General features: G+C 45.6%; 1 protein-coding gene across 1 annotated transcript in view; it reads left to right on the top strand.

The window, feature by feature from the left end:
• Positions 1 to 10,932, top strand: part of DHTKD1 (dehydrogenase E1 and transketolase domain containing 1) — a 53,657-nt gene that overhangs the window by 24,094 nt on the left and 18,631 nt on the right. Inside the window, exons 8-11 of the mRNA XM_032244080.1 lie at positions 1,230 to 1,542; positions 4,737 to 4,821; positions 5,898 to 6,037; positions 10,158 to 10,376. Coding sequence (XP_032099971.1) covers positions 1,230 to 1,542; positions 4,737 to 4,821; positions 5,898 to 6,037; positions 10,158 to 10,376 — 757 coding nt within the window. The remainder of the gene's footprint in view (positions 1 to 1,229; positions 1,543 to 4,736; positions 4,822 to 5,897; positions 6,038 to 10,157; positions 10,377 to 10,932) is intronic.

Genomic DNA, 10,932 nt, shown 5'->3' with positions numbered 1-10,932 from the left:
CAAAAAAAAAAAAAAAAAAAAAAAAAAAAGAAGAGACCTGAAAGATTGGAACTTTCAGAGACTTGGGCAACTTTGGGTTCCATGCCTTTGTAGATAAAGGGGGTTGTGGACTGGATAGACAGTGTGGGTCAGTCTTCAATATAATTAGAATTTCCCAAATCATAGAAAAAGCCTGTTAATTATTTCTACTTGAATGTAGACAAAAACTTACAAAGATAAATTTGTTTTCTCTTACTTGCCTGGAAAAGAGGTTGTTATGGTAAGTGCCTTCACTTATTAAATTAATTAATTATGTTTAACATTGTTTATTTATTTTGTTTTATAAACTTACTGAGATGAATGTGACATAATATAAAATTGGCTCTCTTAATATGAACAATTCAGTGGCATTTATTTACCTTCACTAGGAGGTACAGCCACCACCTCTGTCTAGCTCCAAAACGTCTTTCCTGAATGCTTTTTTATTTTATTTTTATATATTATTTAATTTAATTAATTTATTTATTGAGATGGAGTTTCGCTTTTGTTGCCCAGACTGGAGTGCAGTGGTGCGATCTCGGCTCACTGCCACCTCTGCCTCCTGGGTTCAAGCAATTCTCATACCTCAGCCTCCTGAGTAGCTGGGATTATAGGCGCCTGCCACCATGCCCAGTTAATTTTTTGAATTTTTAGTAGAGACGGGGTTTTACCATGTTGGTCAGCCTGGTCCTGAACTCCCGATCTCAGGTGATCCACCTGCCTTAGCCTCTCAAAATGCTGGGATTATAGGCATGAGCCACTGCACCCGCTGAATGCCTTAAAAAAATTTTTTTTTTGAGATGGAGTTTCGCTCGTGTTGCCTAGGCTGGAGTGCAATGGTGTGATCTCAGCTCACCGCAACCTTCACCTCCTGGGTTCATAACCTTCACGTCCCGGGTTCCAGTGATTCTCCTGCCTCAGCCTCCCAAGTAGCTGGGATTATTGGCATGCGCCACAACGCCCAGCTAATTTTGTATTTTTAGTTGAGACGGAGTTTCTCCATGTTGGTCAGACTGGTCTCAAACGCCCAACCTCAGGTGATCCGCCTGCCTCGGCCTCCCAAAGTGCTGGGATTACAGGCGCAAGCCACCGCACCCGGCCTGAATGCCTTTTTAGAGTGCTGGCACTCCACAGCATTGGACAGTGACTATCTCTGTCTTTCTTAGATTGTTACAGGTCAGATTGATTTTTGTTTTTCCTCTTTTGGACAGAGCCCGAAAGAGCATCCCAGACACATACGCAGAGCACCTCATTGCTGGCGGACTCATGACGCAGGAGGAGGTGTCTGAAATAAAATCCTCCTACTATGCAAAGTTGAATGATCACTTAACTAACATGGCCCACTACAGCCCCCCTGCCCTTAACCTGCAGGCCCACTGGCAGGGCCTGGCTCAGCCGGAAGCGCACATCACCACCTGGAGCACAGGTGTGCCCCTCGACCTCCTGCGGTTTGTTGGCATGAAGTCTGTAGAGGTGCCGAGAGAGCTGCAGATGCACAGTCACCTCCTGAAGACACATGTTCAGGTCGGCAGCCTCCAAATGGCTGGTTATTGCTTTTCCTTCCTGCTCAGCAAAGGAACTGACATTGGTCTGGGGTTTTTGGTTGGGTGATTCATTTAACAGATGTTTATTATGTGTCATTAGGTTCTAGAAACCAATCCGAGTGAAGTTTTGCTACTGATAGTCAATTACCTCAGATTTTCTCTACTTTTATTTTTCCTCCATGTATTTATTTATTTATGCATGTTCATACATTACACATACGTGGAATACATGCACACTATAAAAAATACAGAGATACTGGCTGGTGTGGTGGCTCATACCTGCAATCTCAGCACTGTGGGAAGCCGAGGTGGGCAGATCACAAGGTCAGGAGTTCAAGACCATCCTGGCCAACATAGTGAAGCCCTGTCTCTACTTAAAATACAAAAATTAGCTGGGCATGGTGGTGCATACCTGTGGTCCTAGCTACTTGGGAGGCTGAAGGAGGAGAATTGCTGTAACCAGGGAGGTAGAGATTGCAGTGAGCCGAGATTGCACTACTGCACTCCCGCCTAGCCACAGGGCAAAACTCCATCTCAAAACAAAAAAAAAAGAAACAGATGCAGCCAGGCGCGGTGGCTCAAGCCTGTAATCCCAGCACTTTGGGAGGCCGAGGCGGGTGGATCACGAGGTCAGGAGATCGAGACCATCCTGGTCAACGTGGTGAAACCCCGTCTCTACTAAAAATACAAAAAATTAGCTGGGCATGGTGGCGCGTGCCTGTAATCCCAGCTACTCAGGAGGCTGAGGCAGAAGAATTGCCTGAACCCAGGAGGCAGAGGTTGCCGTGAGCCGAGATTGTGCCATTGCACTCCAGCCTGGGTAACATGAGTGAAACTCTGTCTCAAAAAAAAAAAAAAAAAAAAGAAACAGAGATGCAAGAATGTATGTTTTTATTTGTCCAGTGAGCAGAAAACACTTTGTTTCAGGTGGCTTAAATAAACAAAAATTAACACACATACCCCTGAAGTAGCTTCTTAAACATGCTGAAGTTTTATGTATTGTCTTGTGATCACTGTAGGATGACAAACCGTCCTGGGGGGCCTGGGACTTAGTGGTTTTCTGGTATGTGGGACCTTCAGTGCTAAAACATGGAGAGCAAAGAGTTAAAGGTCTTTATCTTTCTTAAGCTTGGATGAAGGAACTTTGTTCTGTAAATTATTTTATTTTATGTTATTTTTGAGATGGAATCGCTCTCTGTTGCCCAGGCTGGAGTGCAGTGGCATGATCTTAGCTCACTGTAACCTCTATCTCCTGGGTTCAAGCGACTCTCCTGCCTCAGCCTCCTGAGTAGCTGGGATTATAGGTGCGTGCCACCACACCCTGCTAATTTTTGTATTTTAGGTAGAGATCGGGTTTGTTATGTTGGCCAGGTTGGTCTTGAACTCCTGACCTCAATTGATCCGTCTGCCTTGGCCTTCCAAAGTGCTAGGATACAGATATGAGCCACCGTGCCCAGCCTGAATTATTTTAAAATGCTAACCTTGGCCAGGCATGGTGGCTACTATCTGTAATACCTGTGCTTTGGAAGGCCAAGGTGGAAAGATTGCCTGAGCCCAGAAGTTCAAGACCAGCCTGGGCAACATAGTAATACCTCATTGCTAGAAAAGGTTAAAATTGGCCGGGTGTGGTGGCTCACACCTGTAATCCTAGCACTTTGGGAGGCCAAGACTGGCTGATTGCCTGAATTTAGGAGTTTGAGACCAGCCTTGGCAATACAGTGAAACACTGTCTTTACTGAAATACAAAAAATTAGCTAGGCGTGGCAGTGGGCACCTGCAGTCACAGCTACTCAGGAGGCTAAGACAGGAAAATCGCTTTGTTCTGAAAGCTCTTAGAAGGATTAAAAAAAAAAAAAAGAAGGAAGAGATTTTTGAATTATTTAAAAAATAAAAATAAAAAAAAGAAAGAAAATCGCTTGAACCTGGGAGGCAGAAGTTGCAGTGAGCCAAGATCACACCACTGCACTCCAGCCTGGGTGACAGAGTGAGACTCGTCTCAAAAAAAGAAAAATTAGCCTGGTGTGGTGGTGCATGCCTGTAGTCCCAACTACTCAGGAGGCTGAGGTGGGAGGATTGCGTGAGCCCAGGAGGTCGAGCTTGCAGTGAGCTGAGATTTTACTATTAAACTCCAGTCTGGGTGACAGAGTGAGACCCTGTTTTCTGTTTCAAAAAAAAAAAAAAAAATTAAAAAACAAAACAAAAAAACCCGCTGACTCTTAAGTTTTTACTATAGGTAGAGAGACTATTACAACAAACTATCAATATGTTCTCATCACCCAGCTTAGGAAAAAGGATGTTATAAATACAATTCCCCACATACCCCTCCTTGATCTATCTCCTCCCACCTCCGCAGAGGTAACCACTAACCTAAGCACGTGTGTGTTTTGTCTGCTTTAAAATTGTATGTAGGCTGGGCACAGTGGCTCATGCCTGTAATCCCAGCAGTCTGGGATGCCAAGGCAGGCGGATCACTTGAGGTCAGGGGTTCAAGACCAGCCTGGCCAATATGGCGAAGCCTCTTCTCCACTAAAAACTACAAACAGTAGCTGGGTGTGGTGGTGCAGGCCTGTAATCCCAGCTACTTGGGAGGCTAAGGCAGGAGAATCGCTTGAACCGGGGAGGCGGGGGTTGCAATGAGCTGAGATCATGCCACTGCACTCCAGCCTGGGCAACAGAGTGACTCTCTGTTTCAGAAAAAGAATAAAATAAAACCCACTGTATATAATTGTTCTCCTTCTCTAATGTATCCCTTCGTACTCTGTTTTTATTCAGCATTACATTTTTGATGCTTAATTTTGTTGTATTAGTTTTTTTGTTTTTTGAGATGGAGTCTCACTTTATTGCCAGGCTGGAGCGCAGTGGCATGATCTCAGCTCACTGCAGCCTCTGCCTCTCAGGTTCAAACGATTCCCTGCCTCAGCCTCCCAAGTAGCTGGATTTATAGAGACATGCCACCAGGCCTAGCTAATTTTTGTATTTTTAGTAGTTTCACCATGTGGTCCAGGCTGGTCTCAAAATCCTGACCTCAAATGATCCACCAGCCTCAGCCTTCCAAAGTGCTGAGATTATAGGTGTGAGCCACTGTGCCCAGCCTGCATTAAATTTTTTGGACTCATTGTGAAAAAGGAGATGGACTCTTAGATGTTCCTTTTTTTCCTTCCTCTGAATTTACAGTCCAGAATGGAGAAGGTGATGGATGGAACCAAGCTAGACTGGGCCACAGCGGAAGCTCTTGCCTTGGGTTCTTTACTTGCTCAAGGTAAGAACTTTCTGTCTAGCTAGTAGAGAGTGCTTTCAATCATGTTTGCTACCTATTACCTTTGCAGTTTGTTTGAGCTATAACTACCTTCCATTGTGTTCATTGACTAGAGAAGTTCTAAAACATGTTAACTTTTCTTTCCTGACAATATTACTTAATCGTACTATGATTAATGCTGACAATCTTCATCATAGTATAGACATAGGACAGTTATGCCCGGGGAACGAAGGACTAGTGCTGATGTACTGGAAAGATAGTTTCCCCTTAAAATTGCAGGCCACCTCGTACCTCTCCTTTCTTATACAATCTCATCTTAACTATCGACTTTTGAATATCAGACAGTATATATTAATGACTACTATCTGTTATCCTAAGGAAAATTCTCAGGGTTAAGCCAGTATATAAGAATTTATGCAGGCCGGGCGCGGTGGCTCACGCCTATAATCCCAGCACTTTGGGAGGCCGAGGTGGGTGGATCACGAGGTCAAGAGATCGAGTCCATCCTGGTCAAGATGGTGAAACCCCATCTCTACTAAAAATACAAAAATTAGCTGGGCATGGTGGCGCGCACCTGTAGTCCCAGCTATTCGGGAGGCTGAGGCAGGAGAATTGCTTGAACCCAGGAGGTGGAGGTTGCGGTGAGCCGAGATCGTGCCTCTGCACTCCAGCATGGGTAACAAGAGCGAAACTCTGTCTCAAAAAAAAAAAAAAAAAGAATTTATGCTGGGCACTGTGGCTCACACCTGTAATCTCAGCACTTTGGGAGGCTGAGGCAGGTGGATTACAAGGTCAGGAATTCGAGACCAGGCTGGCCAACATGGTGAAACCCTGTCTCTACTAAAACTACAAAAATTAGCTGGGCATGGTGGCACGTGCCTGTAATCCCAGCTACTTAGGTGGCTGAGGCAGGAGAATCACTTGAACCCTGAGGGGCGGAGTTTGCAGTGACCCGAGATCGTGACACTGCACTTCAGCCTGGTGACAAAGCGAGACTCCGTCTCAAAAAATTAGAGTCACCACGCCTTATTATTACGTTATTTATGGGAATCTGACTTTTTTTTTCTTTCTTGCTTAAGGTTTTAATGTTCGTCTAAGTGGCCAAGATGTTGGCCGTGGAACTTTCAGTCAAAGGCATGCAATGGTGGTTTGCCAGGAGACCGATGACACCTACATCCCCCTGAACCATATGGACCCGAATCAGAGGGGGTTTCTAGAGGTGAGATGTTTCTATAGCTTCTGTAAAATCCAGGTGCTGACGATTGCTGTTCAAGGCTTCTTAGAACAAGTAGGAACAAGGGCTGGCAACTTTGGGTTCAGTACTTTTAGAAGTAAAGGGGTGCTGAATGGGTGGTTGAGGCAGGTCTGTCAATTTGGGATGGAAGTAACCCACTGGAGAATAGGCTGGAGCTCTCTTAGGCTGGTGACGTATCTGTAATCATGTAAATGTCAAATGGATGTGCATTTTGTCAACTCCAAGTTGACATTATCATCTGCATATTACTGTAATTCATTAAGAAAAGTCAAAGATGTAGATAAGTCGATATTCCTTGCCTACCTAAGGAAAGCAAAATCACACATCCTCAAGGTTACCTGTTCCCTAAGGTGTGATAGGCATGACGAGTGTACATAACCATGTATTTATTTCTTTCTTTTTTTTTTAGAGACAGTCTTGCTCTGTTGCCCAGGCTGGAGTGCAGTGGTGCCATCTTGGCCCTCTGCAGCCTCCACCCCTCAGGCTCGAGGGATCCTTATGCCTCAGCCTCCCAAGTAGCTGGGACCATGAGCACAAGGTGCCATGCCTGGCTAATTTTTAGTAGAGATGGGGTTTCACCGTGTGGCCCAGGCTGGTCTTGAATTCCTGGCCTCAAGCAGTCCACCTGCCTCGGCCTCCCAAAGCGCTGGAAGTATAGGTGTGAGCCGCTGCACCCAGCCAGATACAACCATGTATTTCTGTGTGGCAACCTCTGTGCCCTTGTATCGTAAGGGCAGTAAGAGTTTCTTCATTTATTTCTCTCCAACAATTATTCAAGTGCCTAGCACATAATGTTTATGAAAATAACCTACTCCTTAAGATAAGTTGAGCGTGTCATCTTCTTTCCTACTCTAGCCATTAGTTTGAAAACACCATCTTGAGTTACTGACACCCTATAAAAAATTCACTTGGTGGCCGGGCATGGTGGCTCACGCCTATAATCCCAGCACTTTGGGAGGCTGAGGTAGGGGGGATCACAAGGTCAAGAAATTGAGACCATCTTGGCCAACATGGTGAAACCCTGTCTCTATTATGCAAAAATTAGCCAGGCATGGTGGTGTGTGCCTGTAATCCCAGCTACTAGGGAGGCTGAGGTGGGAGAATCGCTTGAACCCTAGAGGCAGAGGTTGCTGTGAGCTGAGATTGAGCCACGCACTCCAGCCACTGGGCAGCAGAGCAAGACTCCATCTCAGTAACAACAACAAAACATTTACTTGGTAAAAGCCATGTTTTAGGCAGATCACTTAAGGGATGTGGAGTTCATCTTTTCTTTAAGTTAGTCCAAAATCTACCCTTAGATCAAGTCAGATTGGTGAACTAGATTCTGAAATGTTTAGTATTCCCCTACCTCAGATGAGGCTTTCATTGAATTGTGATTTGATACTTATTATCAGTTTTGAATTTTGCTATTTAGAAGGTCCCAATTAAATGCCTTGTGTCTGTTTTGTGGTTACTCTTGAAGATTTATTATTTAGGCCAGGTGGGTGGCTGATGCCTGTAATCCCAGCACTTTTAGAGGCTGAGGCAGGCAGATCATTTGAGGCCAGGAGTTCAACACCAGCCTGTCCAACATGGTAACATGCTGTCTCTATTAAAAATACAAAAATTAGTCAGACATGGTGGTGCATGCCTGTAATCCCAGCTACTTGGGAGGCTGAACCCAGAAGGTGGAAGTAGTGAGCCAAGATTGCGCTACTGCACTCCAGCCTGGGCAACAGAGCAAGACTCTGTCTCAAATAATAATAGTAATAATAATGTATTTTCTAATACTGTGTCCTGTATGTGAAGACCCCAGAAGAAACTCCTGCTTGATCTTGGTAGTCAGAATAGCTGTATTTTCCTGAGCAGTGATCTGCCTTCATTGTCTGTATTGAATTCTGTAACTGACCAGCATTCCCTTATCAATAATGGCTTGTAGGAAGGGACAGAGGCCATGCTTTCTGCGTCATAAGTGAATAGGTCCTTTAAGGTATGTTTTTCCCTCAACTCTATTGTATATCTCAATCTGTGTGTGTGTGTGTGTGTGTGTGTGTGTGTGTATGTGTGTGTGTGTGTGTCTGTGTGTCTGTGTGTCTGTGTGTGTATGTGAGTGACAAGGTCCTCCTCTGTTGCCCTGGCTAGAGTCCCATGATGCAATTATAGCTCACTGTAGCCTCCAGCTCTTAGGCCCAAGCAATCCTCCCACCTTAGCCTCTCAAATAGCTGGGACTAAAGGCAAACACCACCACACCTGGCTAATTTTAAATATTTTGTAGATAGGGGTCTTGCTGTGATGCCCAGGCTGGTCTTGAATTCCTGGCCTCAAGCAATCCTCCTGCCTCAGCCTCCCAAAGTGCTGGGATTACAGGTGTGAGCCACCATGCCCAGCCTAGAGAGTTTTTTTTTTTTTTTTTTTTTAAATAAAAGCTTTGCTGAGCTATAACTCATAAAATTCAACCTCTCAGTGAGTACACTTGAGCAGTTTGTAGTCTATTCACAGAGTTGTGTAATCATCACCACTATCTAATTTTAGAACATTTTCATTATCCCAGAAAGAAAGCCCATTCCCATTAGCGATCACTGCCCACTCCTTCCTCCCTCCAGCCCCTGGAAACCACTCATTGACTTTTTGTTTCTGTTGATCTGCCTATTTTAGATGTTTCATGTAAACAGAATGGCATAACATGTGACCTTTTGTGACTGGCTTCTTTGACTTGGCGTAATGTTTTTTCAAGGTCCATCCATGCATGTAGCATGTATTAGTACGTCTTTTTTTTTTTTAGAGACGAAGTCTCACTCTGTCGCCCAGGCTGGAGTGTGGTGGCGCAATCTCGGCTCACTGCAACCTCCACCTCCCAGGTTCAAGCAGTCCTCCCACCTCAGCCTCCCATGTAGCTGGGACTACAGGCCTGCACCACAGCTAATTTTTGTATTTTTTGTAGAGGTGGGGTTTCACCATGTTGGCCAGGCTGGTCTCAAACTCCTGACGTCAGGTGATCGCCCGCCTCAGCCTCCCCAAGTGCTGGGATTATGTATTGCATTTAATTGTCATGTCTTTTTAATCTTCTCAGAGATATAATTTTGTATTCTGCTTTTTAAAATCTTAACATATCCTTTTGATTTACCATGCCAATACAATGTTAGAGTACTGATTTTAACCAAAGGTAGGGCTTTATTTTTTAACTTTCCTCACTTTGTTTCACGACAATTTTTTTTCCCTGTGGGATTCACTCTGTCACACAGGCTGGAGTGCAGTGTTGTGATTACAGCTCACTGCAGCTTCAACCTCCTGGGCCCAAGTGATACTCCCACCTCAGCCTCCCAAGTAGTTGGGACCACACGCATGTGCCACCACACCCATCTGATTTTTGTCTGCTTTTTTAGAGAAACACAAAATCACCAAAATTACCATTGGGTCTTGCTGTGCTGCACAGGTTGGTGTCAAACTCCTGTACTCAGGTGATTCTCTGATCTCAGCCTCCCAGATTGTTGGAAGGCCACGATGCCCGGCCACAGGTGTTTGAAAAGCTTGTAGGACACAGTTGTACGCTTAGCTCCAGAGGAGGGTTAGCTGAGAAGTATATGTGCTTATCCTCGAAGAAACTCTGCAATGCTCATACTCCAGCCTCTTTTCCTCTCTTTGTCCCAACTTTTCTCGTCTGCATCACTGACACTCAGCAGCAAATCTCTTCTCAAAAGAATCTGGTGATGAGCCAGGCACAGTGGCTCACACCTGCAATCCCAGTACTTTGTGAGGCCAAGGCTGGTGGATCACCTGAGGTCAGGAGTTCGAGACCAGCCTGGTCAACATGGAGAAACCCTGTCTCTATTAAAAATACAAAAATTAGCTGGGCATGGTGGTGGGAGGCTGTAATCCCAGCTACTCGGGAGGAGGTGGAGGTTGTGGTAAGCTGAGATCGAGCCACTGCACTGCAGCCTGAGCAACAAGAGTGAAACTCTATCCCAAAACACAAAAGCAAAGAATGTGGTGATGAGTGAAATCAAGCTCCCTCTCTGCACCACCTTCCTTTGATAAGTCCCCAGGAGCGCAGTGCCCTGCCGTTGCCCTCACATGCCATCGTTTCCTTCTCTTCCCTGGGATTAGGTCAGCAACAGCCCCCTGTCAGAAGAGGCCGTCCTGGGATTCGAATATGGGATGAGCATTGAGAGTCCACAGTTACTGCCCCTGTGGGAGGCACAGTTTGGCGATTTCTTCAATGGTGCCCAGATCATCTTTGACACATTCATCTCCGGAGGTTGGTGTCTGTGTATGGGGTGGGTACAGGTGGGGGTCCCCTCATGGCCCCAGCCTCATGGGGACAAATGAATAAAAAGGGGCCGCTGCTACCTGTGAGACTCCTGTGTGCCTCAGCACCTCCAGGGAGTTGGAGCCACCCTGTTAGGATGGGAGTGTGGCCACTGGCAGGTTAATGTGTTGCTGGGACAAACACCCAACCTCTCTGTCAGTAGGAGCATTGGTGCCACCCAGTGCCTGTGCCCAGGGGTCAGTAGGGCCTTAAAAACCCACCCCAGTGTCTGAAAGCTTCCAAACCAGTACCTGCTCACTGTAAAAATCCGAAGTAATCAAAGTAAACATCCAAGTCTTTCCCCAGACCCTGAATCCCATTTTCCAGGGTGCCCACTCTCGGGTTTTGAATACCTGCCTGACATCTTTGCTGTAGTTATGCTTCTCTAATGTTTTCATTGTGAGGAAGAGAAGTCCCCGAGGAGCCTGGACTTAGGACTTGTCCAGAGACTGTTTGTTATATCCACTGCCTTCTGTTTGAGACAGTGGCCCGTGTTGTCAGCTGGGCTGTGAGAAAAGTGGGAGCTATACATTCTTTTTTTTTTTTTTGAGATAGAGTCTCACTCTGTCCCCC

The sequence above is a fragment of the Sapajus apella genome, unplaced genomic scaffold, assembly GCF_009761245.1.
Source record: "Sapajus apella isolate SASKATOON/1434 unplaced genomic scaffold, GSC_monkey_1.0 scaffold53, whole genome shotgun sequence".
In the NCBI taxonomy this organism is placed as follows: Eukaryota; Metazoa; Chordata; class Mammalia; order Primates; family Cebidae; genus Sapajus; species Sapajus apella.
This window is presented reverse-complemented; position numbering and strand designations above follow the sequence as displayed.